The sequence below is a fragment of the Balaenoptera physalus genome (genome assembly GCF_965194825.1).
Source record: "Balaenoptera physalus genome assembly, chromosome: 13".
NCBI classification, from domain to species: domain Eukaryota; kingdom Metazoa; phylum Chordata; class Mammalia; order Artiodactyla; family Balaenopteridae; genus Balaenoptera; species Balaenoptera physalus.
Genome location: NC_138892.1, coordinates 91,359,600 through 91,384,517, shown reverse-complemented (window position 1 = coordinate 91,384,517; position 24,918 = coordinate 91,359,600). Strand labels below are relative to the sequence as shown.

The 24,918-nt window shown below is 36.7% G+C and overlaps 1 protein-coding gene across 1 annotated transcript in view; it reads left to right on the top strand.

The window, feature by feature from the left end:
- PDE3A (phosphodiesterase 3A) overlaps positions 1-24,918 on the top strand; it is a 310,755-nt gene that overhangs the window by 264,543 nt on the left and 21,294 nt on the right. The window contains exons 6-10 of the mRNA XM_082421065.1: positions 8,426-8,645; positions 11,942-12,027; positions 14,985-15,139; positions 16,527-16,664; positions 22,497-22,608. Coding sequence (XP_082277191.1) covers positions 8,426-8,645; positions 11,942-12,027; positions 14,985-15,139; positions 16,527-16,664; positions 22,497-22,608 — 711 coding nt within the window. The remainder of the gene's footprint in view (positions 1-8,425; positions 8,646-11,941; positions 12,028-14,984; positions 15,140-16,526; positions 16,665-22,496; positions 22,609-24,918) is intronic.

Here is a 24,918-nt window from a genome sequence, read left to right as displayed (position 1 = left end):
GGGTCTTCGTTTCTGTGTGAGGGCTTTTCTCTAGTTGCGGCAAGTGGGGGCCACTCTTCATCGCGGCGCGCGGGCCTCTCATTATCGCGGCCTCTCTTGTTGCAGAGCACAGGCTCCAGACGTGCAGGCTCAGTAATTGTGGCTCACGGGCCTAGTTGCTCCGTGGCATGTGGGATCTTCCCAGACCAGGGCTCGAACCCGTGTCCCCTGCATTGGCAGGCAGATTCTCAACCACTGCGCCACCAGGGAAGCCCCCCAAATAAAACTTTTGAGAGAACTGGGCACTGGAAGCAAAGTAGGCCAGCTGCCAGGTCATCACACATATTATTCAATGATGTGAATGTTTCTGGCTGTACATTTCCCTGGAGTGGTGAGCAACAGGAAAATGACTTTTAATGATTTCATTTCATTTGCTTTACAGTAGATTGTTCAGCCAGGCAATCATGAAAATTAGTAAGCAGGTAGTTGTTCAGAAGTGTTTTCTCTCTTTTCTTCAGTTTTAGTGCAGGCTGCCTTCTCTGTGTTTGGAGAGAGTAACTTCAAAAGACAGCATCCCGTCCTCAAACCTCAGCACTTGGAAATCAAAGCCAGCGTTTTGTAAAATTTTCACAATCAAGAGTAAACACAGTTTGGCAAAAATATCCACACTTATAATTTGAGCTTGAGGCCTCTTGTTTGATCTGAAATGGATCATATTCCATTTTTAAATGTTTCCTTCAGAAACGATGCTGATCAAAGTACTGTTTGACGCACAAAAAGTAGTTTCACTGAAAGCGTGGATGGTTAATAAAGCCAGTTCCCTCTCAAAAATGTATCTTCTTCCTTGACATATTTTAAGCAACCAATGCCTGCTAAAAAAACTCTGCTCCAGATACATTAATGTTGAAAACAGTGGCAGATCCTATTGCTGCTAAAAAACCTCACAACCCAAGAGAGGGCAAACACATGAGAAATTGTTAACTATTGATATCATCAGGTCAGAATGCCAAGAAGAAACAAAAATGGGAGGAGAAAATAATATCCTTCTGCAGAAGACAAATATCATATCATATCACTTATATGTGGAATCTTAAATAAAAGGGTACAAATGAACTTATTTACAAAACAGAAGTAGAGTCACAGATGTAGAAAACAAACTTATGGTTACCAGGGGTGAGTGGGGGAGGGATAAATTGGTAGATTGGGACTGATATATACACACTACTATACATAAAGTAGATTAATAATAACCTGCTGTTTAGCACAGGGAACACAATACTCTGTAATGGCCTATATGGGAAAAGAATCTAAAAAAAGAAAAAGAGTGTATATATGTATATATATAACTGATTCACTTTACTGTACACCTGAAATTAACACAGCATTGTAAATCAACTGTATGCCAATAAATATTTATTTGTTTTTATTTTTGGCTATGTTGGGTCTTCGTTGATGCACATGGGCTTCTCTAGTTGCGGCGAGTGGGGGCTACTCTTCGTTGTGGTGCATGGGCTTCTCACTGTCGTGGCTTCTTTTGTTGTGGAGCATGGGCTCTAGGCATGCAGGCTCAGTAGTTGTGGTTCTCGGGCTCTAGAGCTCAGGCTCAGTAGTTGTGGCGCACGGATTTAGTTGTTCCACGGCATGTGAGATCTTCCTGGGCCAGGGATCAAACCCATGTCCCCTGCATTGGCAGGCAGATTCTTAACCACTGCATCACCAGGGAAGCCCTAAAAATTAAAATAATAATAATAATAATATCCTTCTGTCTTGAAGTTACTCCAGGACACCAAGGCTTTAACTGAACTTGCCAACATTGCCACTGATTTTTCATGATGATTCATCCCTCGTATTTCATGCTGTGGAGATGCCCCCACTGTGCATCCTGTCTGCAGATGGTAGCACACACAGGAGGTTGGCCCAGTGGCCTGAGTACTCTCCCGGTCCTTACTGAGTTAAAAGGAGTCCAAGGTGAAGCTTAAGAGTTGCAATTTTGGGCGTGCCTCAGGCTGTTGCAACGTCATGCTGGTGTCTGCTGCCGCAGGCTTGCCCTGCATTCCGTACCCCTCCCACCCCCCGGCCTGAGTGAGCCAGAGCCCCCGAATCAGCTGCTTCTTTAACCCCGTCCTGTCTGAGCGAAGAACAGACGCCCTCAGGTGACCTACACACACAGGCGGGGCCAAATCCAAAGCTGAACCCCAGGAGCTGTGCAAACAAAGAAGAGAAAGGGAAATCTCTCCCAGCAGCCTCAGGAGCAGTGGATTAAATCCCCACTAGCAACTTGAGGAACCCTGCATCTGTGGAATACCTGAATAGACAATTAATCAAGCCAAAATTGAGGCAGTGGAGCAACTGTAGACTTGGGGTTTGCTTTCTGCATCTAACTTGTTTCTGGTTTTATGTTTATCTTAGTTTAGTATTTAGAGCTTATTATCAATGGTAGATTTGTTTATTGATTTGGTTGCTCTCTTCGGTTTTTTATTTTATATATATATATATATATTTACATTTTCTCTTTTTATGAGTGTGTATGTGTATGCTTCTTGGTGTGACTTTGTCTGTATACCTTTGCTTTTACCATTTGTCGTAGGGTTCTGTCTGTCCGTTCTTTTTTTTTTCTTTAGTATAGTTTTTAGCACTTGTTATCATTAGTGGATTTCTTTTTTGGTTTGGTTGCTCTCTTCTTTCTTTCTTTCTTTTTTTTTCTTTTTAATAATTTTTTAAATTTTTAAAAATAAATTTATTTTATTTTGTTCTTTCTTTCTTTTTTTCTGCCTTTTATTCTGAGACGTGTGGCTGAAAGGGTCTTGGTGCTCCAGCTGGGTGTCTGACCTGTGCCTCTGAGGTGGGAGAGCCGAGTTCAGGACATTGGTCCACCAGAGACCTCCCAGCTCCACGTAATATCAAATGGCGAAAGCTCTCCCAGAGATCTCCACTTAACGACCAGCAAGCTACAGTGCTGGACACCCTGTGCCAAACAGCTAGCAAGACAGGAATACAACCCCACTCATTAGCAGAGAGGCTGTCTAAAATCATAATCAGGTCACAGACACCCCAAAACACACCACCAGATGTGGTCCGGCACACCAGAAAGACAAGATCCAGCCTCATCCAACAGAACACAGGCACCAGTCCGCTCCACTAGGAAGCCTATACAACCCACTGAACCAACCTTAGCCACTGGGGGCCGACACCAAAAACAATGGGAACTACGAACGTGCAGCCTGCTAAAAGGAGACCCCAAACACAGTAAGTTAAGCAAAATGAAAAGACAGCAAAACACACAGCAGATGGAGGAGCAAAGTAAAAACCCACCAGACCTAACAAATGAAGAGGAAATAGGCAGTCTACCTGAAAAAGGATTCAGAATAATGACAGTAAAGATGATCCAAAATCGTGGAAATAGAAAGGAGAAAATACAAGAAACGTTTAACAAGGACCTAGAAGAACTAAAGAGCAAACAATGATGAAAAACACAATAAATGAAATTAAAAATCCTCTAGAAGGAATCAACAGCAGAGTAACTGAGGCAGAATAACAGATAAGTGACCTGGAAGATAAAATAGTGGAAATAACTACTGCAGAGCAGAATAAAGAAAAAGAATGAAAAGAATTGAGGACAGTCTCAGAGACCTCTGGGACAACATTAAATGCACCAACATTCGAATTATAGGGGTCCCAGAAGAAGAAGAGAAAAAGAAAGGGACTGATAAAATATCTGAAAAGATTATAGTTGAAAACTTCCCTAATATGGGAAAGGAAATAATCAAGTCCAGGAAGTGCAGAGTCCCATGCAGGATAAATCCAAGGAGAAACATGCAAACACACATATTAATCAAACTATCAAAAATTAAATACAAAGAAAAAATATTAAAAGCAGCAAAGGAAAACCAACAAATAACATACAAGGGAATCTCCATAAGGTTAACAGCTGATCTTTCAGCAGAAACTCTGCAAACCAGAAGGGAGTGACAGGACATATTTAAACTGATGAAAGGGAAAAACCTATAACCAAGATTACTCTACACAGCAAGGATCTCATTCAGATTTGACAGAGAAATTAAAACCTTTACAGACAAGCAAAAGCAAGAGAATTCAGCACCACAAAACCAGCTTTACAACAAATGCTAAAGGAACTTCTCTAGGCAGAAAACACAAGAGAACAAAGAGACCTACAATAACAAACCCAAAACAATTAAGAAAATGGGAATAGGAACATACGTATGGATAACTACCTTAAATGTAAATGGATTAAATGCTCCAACCAGAAGACATAGACCAGCTGAATAGATACAAAAACAAGACCCATATATATGCTGTCTACAAGAGACCCACTTCAGACCTAGGGACACATACAGACTGAAGGTGAGGGAATGGAAAGAGATATTCCATGCAAATGGAAATCAAAAGAAAGCTGGAGTAGCAATTCTCATATCAGACAAAATAGACTTTAAAATAAAGACTATTACAAGAGACAAACAACGACACTACATAATGATCAAGGGATCAATCCAAGAAGAAGATGTAACGATTGTAAATATTTATGTACCCGGCATAGGAGCACCTCAATACATAAGGCAAATACTAACAGTCATAAAAGGGGAAATCGACAGTAACACAATCATAGTAGGGGACTTTAACACCCCACTTTCACCAATGGACAGATCATCCAGAATGAAAATAAGTAAGGAAACATAAGCTTTAAATGATACATTAAACAAGATGGGCTTAATTGATATTTATAGGACATTCCATCCAAAAACAACAGAATACACATTCTTCTCAAGTGCTCATGGAACATTCTCCAGGATAGATCATATCTTGGGTCACAAATCAAGCCTTGGTAAATTCAAGAAAATTGAAATCATATCAAGTATCTTTTCCAACCACAACGCTATGAGACTAGATATCAATTACAGGAAAAAATCTGTACAAAATACAAACACATGGAGGCTAAACAATACACTACTAAATAACCAAGAGATTCCTGAAGAAATCAAAGGGGAAATCAAAAAATACCTAGAAACAAATGACAATGAAAACACGACAACCCAAAACCTATGGGATGCAGCAAAAGCAGTTCTAAGAGGGAAGTTTATAGCAATACACTCCTACCTCAAGAAACAAGAAACATCTCAAGTAAACAACCTAACCTTACACCTAAAGCAATTAGAGAAAGAAGAACAAAAAAACCCCAAAGTTAACAGAAGGAAAGAAATCGTAAATATCAGATCAGAAATAAGTGAAAAAGAAATGAAGGAAATGATAGCAAAGATCAATAAAACTAAAAGCTGGTTCTTTGAGAAGATAAACAAAAATGATAAACCATTAGCCACACTCATCAAGAATAAAAGGGAGACGACTCAAATCAACAGCATTAGAAATGAAAAAGGAGAAGTAACAACTGACACTGCAGGAATACCAATGATCATGAGACATTACTACAAGCAACTGTATGCCAATAAAATGTACAAACTGGAAGAAATGGACAAATTCTTAGAAAAGCACAACCTTCCAAGACTAAACCAGGAAGAAATAGAAGATATAAACAGACCAATCACAAGTACTGAAATTGAGACTGTGATCAAAAATCTTCCAACAAACAAAAGCCCAGAACCAGATGGCTTCACAGGTGAATTCTATCAAACATTTAGAGAAGAGCTGACACCTATCCTTCTCAAACTCTTCCAAAATATAGCAGAGGGAGGAACGCTCCCAAACTCATTCAACGAGGCCACCATCACCCTGATACCAAAACCAGACAAAGATGTCACAAAGAAAAAACTACAGGCCAATATCACTGGTGAACATAGATGCAAAAATCCTCAACAAGAACACTAGTAAACAAAATCCAACAGCAAATTAAAAGGATCATACACTATGATCAAGTGGGGTTTATCCCAGGAATGCAAGGATTCTTCAATATACACAAATCAATCAATGCGATAAAGGATGTTAACAAATTGAAGGAGAAAAACCATATGATCATCTCAATAGATGCAGAAAAAGCATTTGACAAAATTCAACACCCATTTATGATAAAAGCCCTCCAGAAAGTAGGCATAGAGGGAACTTTCCTCAACATAATAAAGGCCATATATGACAAACACACAGCCAACATCGTTCTCAATGGTGAAAATCTGAAACCATTTCCCCTAAGATCAGGAACAAGACAAGGTTGTCCACTCTCACCACTATTATTCAACATAGTTTTGGAAGTTTAGGCCACAGCAATCAGAGAAGAAAAAGAAATCAGAAAATAAAATCAGAAAATCAGAAAATAAAAAGTAAAGCTGTCACTGTTTGCAGATGACATGATACTATACATAGAGAATCCTGATGACACTACCAGAAAACTACTAGAGCTAATCAATGAATTTGGTAAAGTTGCAGGGTACAAAATTAATGCACAGAAATCTCTTGCATTCCTATACACTAATGATGAAAAATCTGAAAGAGATATTAAGGAAACACTCCCATTTACCATTGCAACAAAAAGAATAAAATACCTAGCAATAAACCTACCTAAGGAGACAAAAGACCTGTATGCAGAAAACTATAAGATACTGATGAAATAAATTAAAGATGATACAAACAGATGGAGAGATTTACCATGTTCTTGGATTGGAAGAATCAACATTGTGAAAATGACTATACTACCCAAAGCAATCTACAGATCCAATACAATCCCTATCAAACTACCAATGGCATTTTTCACAGAACTAGAACAAAAAATTTCACAATTTGTATGGAAACACAAAAGATCCCGAATAGCCAAAGCAATCTTGAGAAAGAAAAACAGAGCTGGAGGAATCAGGCTCCATGACATCAGACTATAAAAAAAGCTACAGTAATCAAGACAATATGGTACTGGCACAAAAACAGAAGTATAGATCAATGGAACAGGATAGAAAGCCCAGAGATAAACCCACGCACATATGGTCACCTTATCTTTGATAAAGGAGGCAAGCATATACAGTGGAGAAAGACAGCCTCTTCAATAAGTGGTGCTGGGAAAACTGGATAGCTACATGGAAAAGAATGAAATTAGAACACTCCCTAACACCATACACAAAAATAAACTGAAAATGGATTAAAGACCTAAATGTAAGGCCACACACTATAAAATTCTTAGAGGAAAACATAGGCAGAACACTCTATCACATAAATCATAGCAAGATCCTTTTTGACCCACCTCCTAGAGAAATGGAAATAAAAACAAAAATAAACAAGTGGGACCTACTGAAACTTAAAAGCTTTTGCACAGCAAGGGAAGCCATAAACAAGACAAAAAGACAACCCTCAGAATGGGAGAAAATATTTGCAAAGGAAGAAACTGACAAAGGATTAATTTCCAAAATTTACAAGCAGCTCATGCAGCTCAATATCAAAAAAACAACCCAATCCAAAAATGGGCAGAAGACCTAAACAGACATTTCTCCAGAGATACAGATTGCCAACAAACACATGAAAGGATGCTCAACATCACTAATCTTTAGATAAATGCAAATCAAAACTACAATGAGGTATCACCTCTCACCAGTCAGAATGGCCATCATCAAAAAATCTACAAACAATAAATGCTGGAGTGGGTGTGGAGAAAAGGGAAGCCTCTTGCACTGTTGGTGGGAATGTAAATTGATACAGCCACTATGGAGAACAGTATGGAGTTTCCTTAAAAAACTAAAAATAGAACTATCATATAACCCAGCAATCTCAGTACTGGGCGTATACCCTGAGAAAACCATAATTCAGAAAGAGTCACGTACCACAGTGTTCACTGCAGCTCTGTTTATAGTAGCCAGGACATGGAAGCAACCTTAGTGTCCATCGACAGATGAATGGATAAAGAAGATGTGGCACATATATACAGTGGAATATTACTCAGCCATAAAAAGAAACGAAATTGAGTTATTTGTAGTGAGGTGGATGGACCTAGAGTCTGTCTTTCAGAGTGAAGTGAGAAAGAGAAAAACAAATACTGTATGCTAACGCATATATATGGAATCTAAAACAAAAACAAAAACAAAAAACAACTGGTGCTGAGGAACCTAGGGGCAGGACAGGAATAAAGACACAGACGTAGAGAATGGACTTGAGGACATGGGGAGGGGGAAGGGTAAGCTGGGGCGAAGTGAGAGAGTGGCATGGACATATATACACTACCAAATGTAAAATAGATAGCTAGTGGGAAGCAGCCGCATAGCACAGGGAGATCAGCTCGGTGCTTTGTGATGACCTAGAGGGGTGGGAGGGAGGGAGACGCAAGAGGGAGGAGATATGGGGATATATGTATATGTATAGCTGATTCACTTTGTTATACAGCAGAAACTAATGCAACATTGTAAAGCAATTATACTCCAATAAAGATGTTAAAAAAAAAAAAGAGTTGCAATATTGCCTTTTAAAGACATTTATTTAGGACTTAATAACTCTCTTTCTTTCTTAGGTTCCCTAGTGAAAATTTCACCTCTTTCCTCACCCTCTTCCTCACCTCTCCATGGGACCCCTGCCAGCAGCCCAGTCAGCAAAATTTCTACAGTGCAGTTTCCAGAATCTGCCGATGCAACTGCCAAACAAGGCCTAAGTTCTCACAGGGTCGTAACTTACACTCAGAGTGCCCCTGACCTTTCTCCTCAGATCCTGACTCCACCTGTTATATGTAGCAGGTAAGGAATTCATATCGTTAGCTGGAGTTTAACTAATAATAAAACTAATACTGGTTTTCCTCTTAGGAACAGTCACCACCAGTCCACGCACCTCTGTGTAGGTTGCCCAAAGTAGTTGACAAGAAAGTACAAATAATGTGATTTGTGTTGAACAGGCTGGCATAGAAACTTAATTTTTCAGTGCTTTTCCATTAACAGAAATTTGAGAGTCCGTATAGTCCAAACAGTTAATCTTTGGAGAGAATACAAAATAATAAGTTGTGTATTTTGTCTGCTTGCTGATGGAGGATGCATAAAACATATAATTCAAAACTCATATCAAGTCATTTGGTATAATTTGATATTTTGTTGGGATATTTTTTACTTGTTCTCCAGGGAGGATTTTATATTGATTTTAAAGGTGCTTCTTTTTATCTTAAGTTTGTAATTCCCTTTTTAACACTTTAAGAATATGCAGATAACACATGGCACATTATGGCTGGACCCAAATGGATCTCTGAATACAGTGAAGCAATTGCTTGTGCTGCTCTGTCCTATTGAAACCGAATGACAGAGTGTTGTCTATTACAGGGGATAAGAAAAAAGGGCCTAGCGTGATAAGACTATTTCGCCCACATGGTCACTAAAAAAGAAATACCTCCTCTTACTGATTAACATATTATTGTTCTTCAGTAATAGCTTTATCTTGAATAACTGATCTTAAAGCATTACAATCTTTTTTTAAGTAGAAAAGAGTTGAGTGTTTTAAAACTAAGTTATAATCGTGAGAGTGCCTTGAATAAAATGGTATTTTTCCCCCTAAGCTTAATGAGGGTAACTGTTTGAATAAATTAGTTAGATGTTAGTCTTCTAATATCTAATGTTGGGTCACAGACCCAGGCTTCATCAATGAATTCAGCTTTAAGCCTCACAAATTTCATTCTCTGATCCTTTGTTCAGAAATTCTATGTTAAACGATTATTTCTTTTTATAATCTTTATTTTTCCTTCCTTTCTCTTTACAAATAGTTTCAAAGGGAAAATCGTTTGTGTTTGTTTGTTTGGCCAGGACCAGAGTGAAAAGTTATTCCACCACCCAAAAGTTATTCTGCTGCCTTCTGTATAACAGCATTTTTAATAAAATAATTTCTGCGGGATGTTAATCCCATCTTTTATTCCCCACCAAAAAGTATGCTCTGTGGTAAAACAGGCCTGTCATAGTTTCCTCTTAGTGATTCACAACACAACTCACTTTATTTAAAGCTCTGAGAAGTCCTGCAAAAGGAAAACCTCTTGAGTTTTGTTTCACCTGGTGATTTCTGACTCTATTTGACCACAGAACCAATTTCTTTAGGTTAACACCCAATAATTGCCCCCAGAGCTAATGTTTGGTGGAACACCCTCAAGGAACACTTTTTTTTTGTGGTGTGCATCCCGAGCCCAGATGAAGCCCAGGGGAGTCACCAGCATCAAGGACATCTGCTTCCAGCGCTTTGTTTCTAGGGAGACGCTCCCGCTGTGAGCTCCAGACTTGTGAGAAATAAATCGCCTAAAAAAAGAACAGAGAGGTTCAGAAAAGATGTACCACTCACTTAGCTTTTCTCACCACAGTCTATTTTTTTTTTTTGTATTCTTAGCAGAAAGAATGTAATGGGGTTTTTATAAAAGAGGTTTTGGAGAAAAACAAGGGAATTTCACTGTCTACTTGTTCAGTAATGTTTATAAATCCAGTAGTGTGCGTTTTGTTTGTTTGGGCTTTTATAAATCTATAATTCAAACCATGTTTTATTATTGCCAAGGCAGCCACCCATGTAGGCACAGAGAGCTCCAGAAACACATGACTAATTATTGTGGTTTCCCCCGCTGAACTTGAAGGATTTGGCGTTGAATCCCAGTCTCTTGGCCGCTGTAATGTCTATGCAACAAGCTGGTTTTTTGGCAAAAGAGGTAGTCTATTTGAACTACTCATTTAAACGTTCCTTTTAAGTATTATCTTGCAAAGAAAAATCTTCAAACTGATAAACTCTACTTTTACCAAGTTTCATCTGAACATGTAAGCCCATCATTTACAGCTATGGGCTTTTTCCTTGGGTTCTGTCATTTTCTTTTGAGTCCCTAAATCAGGCTGATAGGATTTCATAATTAGAAATATTTGGTGTGTGATGCTTTCTGCTTACATTCAAGGCTTGAAAAATAAATTTGCTTTGGATGTAAATGCTCTAACCGGTAAATGCTTATCTCTACTACACATATAAACACAATTCAGGGGGAAAAGGTGATGAGATATTAAATATATTACATTATAATATATGACTCTTCTCTTTTCCTTTTACAGTGAGTAACCTGTAGCTGAATAACAAATAAACAAAAACTCTCTGAGACCCTTTCTAATATTAGGCAGAACGAAAGAACCCAGAGGCGAAAAACAACTAAAATCTAATCATAAAGTCTCTAAATAAGATAAGTGAGAGAGGAAACTTGCCAGGCCATTCGTGGGGTTACTTCGTAATTTATTAAACAGTCAAAACTGTTGAGAAAGCAAAAGTATCCTACAACCTCCAGCCTCCTCTGTTAAAGAACCCTGCCCACTTCTCTAGTACCTTCATTTTTCTCCGTGACCCACAGGGCACTCCCTTGGCCTGTTTTTCTCAACTAGCAACCTTTGTGGTCAGTTTTACATCCACTCTTCATCAAAATGTACGTCTACTTTATTCATTTCCTTAGAGCCTTAACAGGGGAACTGATCAATCTGAAAAAAATAATTTTTATTTTGTGGCAAAAATAAAATTAATCTACCATTATTTTATTTTCATGTATGCAATCTATTCTTAAAGGGCTCTTTGGACATAAAATCTCATAACCCATAGAAATAAATCTAATAATGAGGCTTTTAAGCAGACACAAAGGGATTCCATTGGGAAAGATATATTTTGATCAAATACACATCGGCACCTCCAAAGTCACTACTGTAAATAGGTAGCAGACTATTCCAGGATTCTCTAAATAATGTAAAAAAGAAAAATTGCCAGTAGTTTCACCTCAGGTATGGTCTAGACCATGGAGGAGCATGAGAGTTGAACAGAGTTTTTGATCCTTTGTATTGACACAGCACTCTCTCCTCCCCCCCCCACACACAAAAAAGCATCCTACATATCAACATCCATGTATAAAACAAAATGATTTCTTTCCATCAAATGAATAAGTAGAATGTAGAAATATTTGATTATCATTACATATCTAAACGTATGTGTACATGGTGTGTGTCTATGATTTTCTGAAAAGAAAGGACCTACTTACAGCTGTTCCATTATTTCTCAGCTGTGGCAGACCATATTCCCAAGGGACTCCTGCTGATGGGCCCCTGGAGAGAAGTGGGGCAGCCATTCGGACACCCAGCAGAACCGGTAATTCTTTATTGGATTCTGTTCCTCAAAGTGGAAATTGCTTTACTTGATTTTTTTTTCTGATCAAAAAGTTAACCTATGTTTTTGATTTTTTAGATTACAAATTTAAAAAGACAATGAAGGAAATCAAAATCATCCATAATCCTACTACCTAGAGTTAATCATAGGTTAAATTTTGATGCAAAGCTGTCCAAAATGTTTCTATACATCTATACACAAATGAATATATTTTTGAAATGAGAGGCCATTTTATATAATGTATAGCACTCTACAGAAATGTTATTTTATCTTGGACATTGGAGGGTCATCTATTTTAGGGTACTCTGTGGAGATCTCCATTGCACACCCTGAGAAATGACCCTGCTTAGATCACTGTAAACTTAGGGAAGAAAACATACTTTTTCCTTGAGGCAGTATTACAGAGAGGTTCAGAAAAATAGGCATTGGAGCCTGGTTTATATCTTGATTCAACTTCTGACTCACCTGTAATCTCTGTGTCTCGGTTCCTTCATCTGTAGAATGGAGATAAAGACGGTACCTACCAAACAGGATTATTGTGAGAATTAAATTACTAAAGCACATAAAGCACTTATTATAGTATCTGGGTCACTGTAAGTAGTGTTTGCTGCCATAATTACTGTAATAATTATTATTTTATTTTTATTGATGCAATCCTAGGGACTTGCTAACAAAACCAAGTTTGCTGAAAGTTTGCAAGGCAGAAAAAAATGGCTTTCATGAACTTTAGACTTTAGGATAATAGAGTGACCTAAGAATGTTTCTTAATTATCTACTCCAGCATTTATTGACAGATACTCAAAAAATATTGATTATTTGCCCACGAGAATGGTGTGCTGTGGCAGTGGACAAAGGTCTGGGGACACAGGCAAGGAAAAATCAAAAAGAGAGTTCTGTGTTCTGAGAGTTATCTGATATTGTAGAGTTATCTGATATTGTAGCTCTCTGAAGTGAGAATATTCCCTTCTCTATGTCCCTCATCTCTCACTCCATTGAGGCTGATAGAATAAGGGGAGTATTTCCTTATCACCTTTGGTCTCCTGCAGAGCTATGGCCTTTGAGTGTGCTTCTTCATTTTTCTGCAAATTCTGGGATTGAAACTTGTCAGTTACACTTTCAGACTGTGTCTGATTCTAACCTAGAAAGCTGTTGCATGAGAAAGATGGGAGAAAGATGGGTCCTTGGAAATGTCCTACAAAATACTCCTGATTGGAATAGGCTACATAACAAAAGCCATTATTCACCAGCAACATGAGGACATATGACAAACCTAGACCATCCAAAGCAATCTTGAAGAAGGAGAACAAAGTTAGAGGATATATGTCTCCTGACTTCAAGACTTAAACCACAGTAATGGAGAAAGTGTAGTGCTGGCATAAGGATTGGCAAATAGAATCAAATGGAATAGAGTAGAAAGGCCCACATTAGACCCACACTTATACAGTCATTGAACTTTCAACAAAGATCCAATTCTCCAATCTAGTAGGGCTGGAAAAAAATGAATCTCACTCCCTACTTCACACCATATGAAACATTATTCTGAGATAGAGCACAGACCTAACTGTAAAAGCTACAGCAATAAAGCTTCTGAAAAAAAACACAGGCAGATATCTTTGTGATTTAGGGAAAGGCAAAGATTTTGTAGGCCATGGAAAGCAATAAACAGGAGAGAAAAAAAAGCTAGGCTTCATCAGGAGTATAGGAACTCAAGTCAGACTTCATGAGTTCAATTCTGGTGACAGAATTTACCAGCTGTATGCTCCTGGGCAATTTACTTAGCCTTTCTGTGCCTCAGTTTCCTATCTGCAGAGTGAGGATAATAGTAACACAATAAAACCTGCCTCATAGGATTGTTAAGAGGATTCAATGTGTTAGTACAAATAAAGTGCTTTCCGTAGTATCTGGCACATAGCAAGCACTCCATAAACTTCATTCAGGCACTTTATTCAGTTAAGAGAAGCTTCCTGAGGTCTTTACCCCAGAAGCATGTTCTTCAGACACTTGATATTACCTGACTGATCCTTTGGTTAGCACAGTTTAGTGCTGACTGCAGTGGAAGATACGTGGAGAGGGGCAGAGACGGAAGAAAGCACAGATCCCTAGGAATTGAGATTGGATACATAGGACCTGCCATGCTCTTTAGCACATGCTATGGCTGGTATGTTCTACACACCACTTTGTTCTTGGGTGTCAACTCAATTTCTCCCACCCATGTGCCCATTCTAGAGGTAAGGTTCTAGTCAGCTACTAGGTGGTTTAATGTGTTTGGGCATGGATAAAGGAAAAAGAAATATAAAGTCATAGGATTTTATATGATACACATGAAGTCATTTACAAAACAGAAGCAGACTCACAGATATAGAAAACAAACTTATGGTTACCAAAGGGGGAACCATAAGTTACCAATGCGGGGAGGGATAAATTAGGAGTTTGGGATTAGCAGATATAAACTACTATATATAAGATGGATAAACAACAAGGTTCTACTGTATAGCACAGGGAACTATATTCAATATCCTGTAATAAACCATAATGGAAAAGAATTTGAAAAAGAATATGTCTACACGTCTAACCAAATCACTTTGCTGTACACCAGGAATGAACACAGCATTGTAAATCAACCATACTTCAATTAAAAAAAAGGTGTAACTTGAAAGTCATAGGGTTTTTAAAAGGTCAGAACTACTGATCTGAGCATTCTTATTGAGGAATTATTGAATGTCCTATAAATCACAGATCATAACTCCATCTATTTTACTACGTTTAAAAAATGTGTGCTTTTTCCCACCCTATAATCCTATATTCCTGGTGTGTAAGGTCATGAAAGCAGTATTTCCATAAACACTGTATCTACCATGTGCATTTTAGGAATATTCGCTTAAATGGGACCCCTTTTTCCTTTGCAAGTTTCATAATAGGCTGTTCTCTTTTAATTGCAGATGACACCACTCAAGTTACCTCTGATTATGAAACCAATAACAACAGTGATAGTAGTGATATTGTACAGAACGAAGATGAGACTGAGTGCCCCAGCGAGCCTCTAAGGAAGACATCAGCTTGCAGCACCTACACTCCCGAGGCCATGATATTCCTGGTAGCCCCCCATCACTTAACTCATTCATTTACTTGAGAAATTGGTTTCTATGACAGGAATTGGCTTAGAAATAGATCCCTGAATCATTAGGTTTGAAGATCTGTGTCACTTGGGTTATACATGTATTATAGCCCTCCCTATATGTATCAACGTAATTTTTCTGTATCCAAGTCTTACTGGTATCTTAACGGTCCTATTATTTAGTGATTAAAAACAGAAGTATTCATCTCCACAACTGATTGCAGATATTTCCTAACCCAATCTAAAAATGTAACTATGCATAGGAAAATGAATTATTTCAATCAGTAAAATAATATTTTATAAATATCAAGCAATCAAAATGAAATATATTAGTTATCGTAGGGCTTCTGTTGGTTCTTCTCTAGTACCTCCTTGATTTAGAGAGTGAGCCAATATTTATTTTCCTTGTTAAATTAAACCAGGTTTACATTGACACTTGCTACCCATTAAAACATCTTTTAATGATGACGTATTTTGTGTGTTTAAAAAGATCCACTTAAAGAGGATAAAAGCATACATTTGAGTCTGGCTAGTTTGGGGGAGGCAGCAATGGTAGAAATTAGTTGACTGTCATGTGATTATCAATTGCTGCTCTTATCATTTTTCTTTTACCTGATTTACCATTTACACTTTTAAATCAAAGAGATTGTCAGATAAAATAACTTATATATCTCCTTATCCTCATTATTTTTATTTTCTATTTTTTTGGTAAATAAACTCAAGAATGTCTTCATTTGGGACCAGTTATAAAAATGTTTTCTCACATATATGGTGTGTGTTTTTTGGAAACCATGGATCACGTGAATTAAATTAAAATCCCTGAAAATTGTAGTAATTGAAACTCTACAGGATTAATGCTGATTTTGAAGCAGTAATATAAATTGGACCAATTAGAGTAGGGGTGATTTACTCCCCCTCCCCACTCGTGTTTCTTTTGAGAGTTCAATGTAAGCCAGGAATCCTCATCTCAGAAAAATTTACATAAAAATATAGAGCTAAGTTTGCATACTATTTCCGTGTTCTGAAGTACTTGAATCTTTATTTAAGAACTCCACAGAAGACTAAAAAGCAGTTATGTTAATTTATGAAAGAAACATCTAATTTTTCTATAGCGTGTATGAACCAGGAATAGGCAGGCACTTAATAATGTAAAATTCATGGTCTGAAACAGCATTAAGACCTTTTCTCCTTACCTTGGGGGTCGATGTTTTGTTCATTTTGATTTTTTGTTTTTGAAGATCACTCATTCACCCTAAAGTCATTTATTTCAGGTAACCTCCATTGTTGAACTGAATTTACCACAGAAAGAGCAAATTGCTTTGTAGAAAAACTGCACGCTGTTAAAATATTTTTATCTTCATTACAGGACAAACCAATTCTTGCTCCTGAACCTCTTGTCATGGATAACTTGGACTCAATTATGGAGCAGCTAAATACTTGGAATTTTCCAATTTTTGATTTGGTGGAGAAAATAGGAAGAAAAAGTGGCCGTATTCTTAGTCAGGTAAGAAATGCATTCATACATATGACTTTAAATGTAAAAAAAAAATTCCTTGTTTGTTTAAATCTCTGTACATACTTAACATCAGTGGTGAATGTTAGGTGGAGAAAGGAAATTTCAGTACCCAACATTCTGTAGATTCCTTGCTGGTGGGATAACAAAAAAAATTAGAACTTCAAGTGAGTAGAATATCATATTCTGCAATTAAAATATTATGTATTTTCTAAGACAAAATGGAGGGGTCAGGGATACACAAGCAAGGTAGAGAAGTGATCTAAATTCATAGAATTCAGCAAAAGAAAAGCTGACCCAAGCCCTCACAAGAAGAAAGCTGCCAATTTATAAACACTAATTTATTGTCTGTGATTATTTCCAATGACTATTTTTTTTTAACTTTTGAATAGTATAGTGCTTACGCCTTATCAAAAATAAGATATTATGCAGTAGTATGTTTCCTCCAGTGCTGTGAGAAACACATTAGAGTTCTTTGTATTTTAATATGGAAAACACCTTTAGGTATCACAAGAAATACAGAATACAAACTATTACTGCATAACGAGCCTTTTTTTTCCTTAAGTATTTTTTCCTTAAGCTCAACTACTTTCAAGGTTTCCCAAATAAAGAAACGTTTTGTTTCTCTGAAGGAGAAAGAAAACATACAAAAATTAAGAATTTGAACATGTTTGTTCTCAATAAATAAAACGAAACAAAATGGATTTGCTGTATTATCGAGCCCCTATCAAAACGCTTAATTAATGGGGATGATGGAATAATATTTATCAGCTTATCTTAAAATATTTTAGGTGAGTTCTTACAGATTGAAGAAATATCACAGCAAAGATACTAAAGACTACCAGATTTGTTAATATCAGATTTAGGTGAGAATTCAGGACCCACATTTACTGGAGCCACTAACCCTTCCCTGCAAAACACTAGAAAAGAAATCACTTGTTGGACTGATTTCTACTCCATGCAATGAAGACAGGCTTTCTTCAGACCACGGAGCAATTATGAGTGTAGAACTTTGGGGTGAGGGTTCATGATCCGTGAAGGTTTAAAGGAAGAAGTTAGAGGGGCCTTTTCCCTTGCTCTTCAGTTCCTCAAACATGAAGTGCTAGGCTAGTCTCCAAGAAGAAAAATGTGTCCCTGCCTTAAAGGAACTCCCATTCCAATAGGGAAATTAGATACGTGTCAAAATAATGACTTGCTACCTACAGAAGAAGTATGCTCAAATGACGGATGGCTTGTGAAGCTCAAAATAATTACAGAGTTTCCATAATATGCAGTTGTTTCCTCTACTGGCCTCTGTTCTCACCATGAACACGTTGAGAACCAGAGTGGCAGCCTTTGCACTTTGACTAAGAGATACTACCCCTTTCTTTTTTTTGTTAAAAACATTTTTTTATTAATGTAACATTGGTTTATGATATTATACAAGTTCCACGTGCACATTGTATTTCTTCTTCGGTAGATCCTACCATGTGCTCACCACCAAAAATGTAGCTTCCATCTGTCACCGTAGTTGACCCCCTTTACCTTTTTGCCCTCTCCCATCACTACTCTGTTCTCTATGTCTACATGTTTGTTTTTTGTGGTTTGTTCATTAATTTTGTTTGTCTGTGATATTCCACATATAAGTAAAATCATTTTATGGTATTTGTCTTTCTCTTTCTGACTTATTTCACTTGGCAAAATATCCTCAAGGTCCATGCATGTTTTTGAAAATTAATAGTCCCATTCTTCTTCTCTTTCTTTCTCCTCAATGCTGACCAGCATCTTCAGCATCTTTTATGCTCGCTGATCTTGAGGGCATGTTTAAGAGTAGCTGTTTTATCCGGTCCACCTCTGCCTCACGCCTTGGGGCTTTTCCAGGGAGGTTTTGTATCCTACTCTCTGAAACTCATTGCATACCAGAACTCTGAGGGAGTGATTTTACCTGGAAATATGCCTGTAATGGTGCCACAAGAAGATGTGGCAGTGGGCCAGGAAGTCTTCTTTCTCTTCTACTGGAGAGTGTGTTCCCTGGGATGGAGAGAAAAATCTCACATTGTTTTGTATTTGATATATGTGTCACAGACTTCCCACAACTCTACAACTTAATCTTCAGAGTAACTTGGATGCAGGTATTTCTTTAAATCTCTAGTTGATAGAAGAAGAAACTAAGACTTAAAATATACTGTTCATCTAAAGTCAGATTGGACACAGGATTTGATATATCTGTATATCGGAAGTCCAGGCTTTTCACCTTCATTTCAAATCCTTTTCAGCCCCTCATAAAATTCATTTATTTATTATATTTTCAAACTCTCATAATGGAGAGTCTGAGAAAGTAGAAAGTGGTTGTTATAGCAGTTGGTTTTACAGCACAAATGACTGTACCCAATAACATTGCAGGTACCTAACCCCCTTGGAGTTCTGTGAACGGGGGTGGTGGGGCAGGAGGGTGCAACTTAACCAGTTTTGCCACAAAATGTTTTCTAAAAGTTGTGAATACAAGTAGACAATAGAAAGATTAGATATAATTAACAATTAGATTTTTGTATCTTTTTCTCCAGTTGTATCTTTCAAAACTAAATACAAAACTGTATGGTCCTTACTGTGTCACTGTTTATTTTTCCAAAATACAAAACACTGAACTTTGAGAAAAGACAACTTTATTTGCCTTGCTGTGGGTTTTTTTTTTCTTTGATTTGAGTTTATAAGCACAAAAAACATGAAATTTTCACTGTGTAAAGGCATATTTTTTTGCACTTTAGTGAGACTTTAGGACAGCTGAAATGAATTAACTTGAACATTCCAAGAAATCTCCTTCTGGCTGAGACTACACAGAAAAAGTCTCACTTCAAAAGACTTTTAAAGAGACATATGTGCAATGGAAATGATTTCTCAGCCTTAACATACTGCCTACCTTTTTGATGATTATCATGTTTATTTTAACAAATTTAAAAGGACATCATTCAGATTTTGGAAGAGTATTTACCTTTTTTGGTTACCAGTATTTACCCAGTTAACAGTGACTTTTCTTTATTCACGAGTTTGGATCATTGGCCATTGATTTTTAACAGCTTCTTGGTGAAAATTCTCCTATTTTAAAATCATACTCTAAAATATCTTGTCTTAATTTTTCAATTCATCTTTCAAATGTTTTAAGAGAATAACAGGAAACTTTAGTCATTTGCAATCCTAACAGTATTGCTTTTCAAATAATGGTGGTAGGATTTGGAGCAGTTAAGAGCACACTGCTTGAATTCTGGTCTGATAATGTGTCAACTGTGTGATCTTCTACAAGTCATTCAACTTCTTTGTGCCTTAGTGTCTTCTGCTTTCAAATGTTAGTAATTAACTGTATCTATTTCATAAGATGCTATTTGGATTAATTAATAGAAATAATTAATATATATAAACTACTTAGAGCAGGCATCACACATATTAAATGCCATATATATATATACACACACATATATATGTCAACAGTTGCAGCTGCTGTTATTGTTATAAATAATTTTTATTGAAGTAACATGCATAGTTAAATCCACTGGGTATTTATAAACAAGAACTCAAATATAGTTTAAAGCAATAGTATGGAGAAAATAACTAAAAGAAGAACTAGCTTGAAATATGACAGAAACCACAAACTTAACTTTCTGTTACATTTTTAAAGAGAGGAGGTGGAGATTTTATGTAACACAGAAAAAGGGGAAAAATTAAATATACTTGCCATTCAGAGTGAAAAAAGCACGTATAATATACGCACTCTGTTCCCAATGCGCAGCCACTGTGCTCCTTTTAAAACGTAAGTTAAATAAAGACACTTCCCTGCTCCAATCTCTTCAAAGGCTCCATACTTCACTCAGTGTAAAAGTCCTCATAATGATCAATCTGGCTGTCAAACAGCAAGATTGCAACCCACACAGTACCGCTCTACAGTTACTAACTTAAATTTTACTCCTGTCCTCGTTCACTCTGTTTTAGCCATGTTGGCGTTCTTGCTGTTTCTTGAGTATAGCAAACATACCTCGGGGCTTTTGCTCTGTCTTTTTCCTCTGCTTAGAAAACTCTTTCCTGGGACTTCCCTGCTGGCGCAGTGATTAAGAATCCGCCTGCCAATGCAGGGGACACGGGTTCAATCCCTGGTGCAGGAAGATCCCACATGCTTGGAGCAACTAAGCCTGTGTGCCACAACTACTGACTGAGCCAGTGCCCTAGATCCCGTGAGCCACAACTACTGAACCTGTGTGCCACAACTACTGAGCCCGTGTGCCTAGTGTTCCACAAGAAGAGAAGCCACCGCAATGAGAAGCCCGCACACCACAACGAAGAGTAGCCCCCTCTCGCCACAACTAGAGAAAGCCCGCAAGCAACAACGAAGACCCAATGCAGCCATAAATCAATAAATATATATAAAAAAAAAAAGAAAACTCTTTCCTCAGATATCCCTGTACCTCACTCTGCATCTCCTTCAATTATTTGCTCAAAGTCACCTGAATGTGCCTCTTCTAACCACCATATTTAAAACAGCAATTGCCATGTCCTCCCTTGCACTCCGAACCTCCATCCCTGCTTCCCTTTTTCTCTTTTCATATAACATCACTTTCAGTCATAGTATATACCTTACTAATTACGTCTATGGTTTACTGCCCTACCCTGCTAGACCATAAGCTCTTTTAAGGAAAACTTCTTTGTTTTGTTCATCTATATATATGCCTTGTAGATGGAAAATTGTCTTAAACAGAGTAGGCACTCAATAGACATATGCTGAATGAATAAATCACTTTTTTAGTTATATATACCTGTGTATATATGTACACAAATACATACATAATATATGTAACTGATGAACATTAAATATCTAATTAAAAAATATTAGTGAATTTGAACAGATTTAAAGTCAATAACAAAAAATAGAAAAGTAACTGTGAGGTATTATATCAAAGATTTAGAAGAAATATTTCAAGAGAATTTTGAGAAGGAATGCAAATAACAAAAAGGATGAATAATTCTTTCTTAGAGTCTCCTGAATTATAATGAGTACTGTGCCTTTGTGACATAAAGTGAGGCCACTTTAAATGGTGCTGTACTCCATTCTGCCATGTGAATAACCGTTTCTCTCCCCATTACCTTCTTCTGTGCCTTTTTCATGTTTTTCTTTCTCCCTCATTTGCATATCAAATATGCCAATTACATCCAGAGCTATTTACTTGATTTGAGTCTCCAGAGCTATGAAAGTAATTGGAAGGAGAATAGGTATTCAAAGGAGAAAGAAGACAATTGAGGAAAAATAGTTTAAACATTTTTATTCATACTAGATTAGAACAAATCTTTCTTCCCTATGTATTTCAACCAAGGCAACTTTTTCTCTCTCATAATTCTGTCCTCTTATTCTTCACTAAGGCACAACTCTGAATCCTTTATCCTCTAGAAAGCTTTTTCTTTTTTAATTTATAAGATTAGTCTGAATTAAAGCTTTCTCTCATTCTTTATTTAGCACTTATATATCATACAATTAGCAGTTTACTAAGTATTATTCTCTTATTACTGATATCACATGCAATTTAGTACCTTGATATGTTTCTATAGTGTATACTGGATTTTTTGGTTGGCTGTTTCTTGGGTTTTATGTCTCTACCTTTAAAAATAGATTATATACCCCTTATCAGGAACTACAAGGGCTAGGACATGGAGGTCTTCAATATCTATTTATTGTTCCCAGTAAGTGTCTCTACGGGCAGTACATTAATATGGTTGATGGAATGTATACTTTTTTCCCCATTTTTCTCTTTATGTCTAATGCACGTTGAGGGATGTTTTGTAAGGCTTTGTCTTTTTCTTTCACAGGTATCATACAGACTTTTTGAAGACATGGGCCTCTTTGAAGCTTTTAAAATTCCAGTTAGGGAATTTATGAATTATTTTCATGCTTTGGAGATTGGCTACAGGGAAATTCCTTGTAAGTATAAGAATTCATACTTTTAAAATCCTTTGAATTTGTTATGGGTAATGGGGTATTGAATTATTAGCTACTAGCACAGAATTACGAATTGAAAATACCCTGGATGGCCACATGGTATAGTGATTAGGAGATAATAGTTTATGTTAGAATTCTGATCCCTTTACATATCAGCTGTTGGAGACCCTGGGTCTTACTTAATCTCAATGTGCCTCATTTCTTAATCTGTAAAATGGGGATCATAATGGCTGCTTCATAGGATTGTTATGAGGATAAAATGATGTAATAATTCTAAAGGGGTTATAATAGTACCTTGCCCATAGTAACTCCAAATTAATTGTGTGCTAAATAAATAATTAAATGTTAAATTTATTGCTCATTTTATAATATACCTCCCTCACTGGGTGAATTCTCAACCTTTATTCTGGCATCCACAGAGTTAAATCACTAACTATTAAAGTTTTTCAGTATAAGATAAACCTGGCTGGGAGTAGAGGGGCAGGAGGATGATGGTCTAATTAATAAAATAGGAGAGACATCTGGAAGTGGTTGTAGAGAAATTACTAGGAACATTTTAGAAATCAAGATAAATGTGAAGACCAAAGGAAAGGACACAACCAAGGGTTCAAACTTCTGAACTTTGAATATTGTGAGAATAAGTTTGTCATTTGTTATCATGAGGAATTGGAACACAGAAGAGATATTAAATTTTCAATATGTAGCATTTCAGGTTATCATCAGAACATGTAAGTAGCATTGTCCTACATGCTACAAAATAAATGAACTGGAGAAAATGTCTGTAAATCCAATAAAAAATGTACCGAAATCATGTAGCTCTTTTAGGAAATAAATGCACAGAAAGAAAACTAGTCAAAATAGTATCAATATATTGGCTGGAGTGTGTGTTACTTAAATTGTGTTTTAACCTTTAAGTTTAAAATTTGCTTTTATATACCTTGGACTTTAGAATCCCATGTCTGTTTGTAGTTGCAAGGAGCTGAAGTTAAATAAAAATTATACGGAGACGAGAACACAAGTGTTTTCAGAAAGGGGTAGGGTAGTGCATTAACCAAGTGATCCATTATTAAGATGTTGGTTTTCAAAATGCCATCCACGTGGTACGTTAAGATGAAAATGCACAGTTGATGTTGTGTGATAGGAATGAGTTATGAATGAGGAGTTAGAAACGAGGAATGAGTTATTGAATCTACAAATTGTGTGATAGAAAAGGAGAATGAAGAATTAAATCTACAAGTGAGATTTGTTGGAGAATATGGAACCAAATGCAGACAAAATAGGACAGCGGGAGTAGAGAGAGGAACTTAAGAGCGCTGGGTGCCGTGGGAAAGTCTGGCCGATGGGGCCATGGAAGTGGGGAAAGAAATATGAAAAAGGGGTAGTTTGAAAGGATTTCAAGATAAGCCTTGCTTTCTTAATACCACATTCCCAGGGCCCACCCTGGTTGGATGCCAGGGATTGACCTAAGTGTTAGTGATTTCTCAAAGGTTAAGGAATTGCATAAATAAGCTTTTACAAGAAAGGAAGCCACTGCAAACACTAAAGAACAGCTAGTATCAGAATAAATTTACAAATTAATATTATATTTCCAAATATATTTTAGTGATATAATCAGCTATCGCCAAGTTCCATTGAGTTCAAATTGATATAACTACTAACTTTTCTCTAGATAGTATACCATTAACTCAGAGAGAAAGTTGACCAGTATTTATTTAAGTGTAAAAAGAAGTCTTCAGGTTCCAAGTTTTATTATTCATTTTTATATTGTCTTATTACATATTTATATGTTACAAGTAAACAGATATTTTTCCTGAAATATCAGGTTCTTCATTCCAGGTGAAAAGAATTGTTATAATAACTTTACTTGTTCTGTTAGAAGTCCCAGACACCTCCCATAAAGAGAATTTATTTATATCTTCTCAGAGAAAAGTTTTAACTTAATTGATGATCACTTTTAAATAATAATACCTTGCATGTTGTAGGGTTGTAAATTTAGACTAGTATGGACATTTATTAAGAGCTTTGTTTATCATTATTTGAAATTAGCATGTGCAAAAATTTGTTGTATGTCTACTAATTTAACATCTACTCCTAGAGAACTATATTTCTAATATCTCTGTATAAACCCACACAACTAAATGAAAAAAGCCAAAGGGTAACCAAAATGGGGTTAGATTAGCTTTACTATGATAGTGAGCTAAAATATTAGAAAGTAAATTTTTATTACAGTTCCAAGTACACCTTTAACAGTTTCCAAGAGAAGAGGGAAGGTATGAAAGCTTTTAAGTTTGT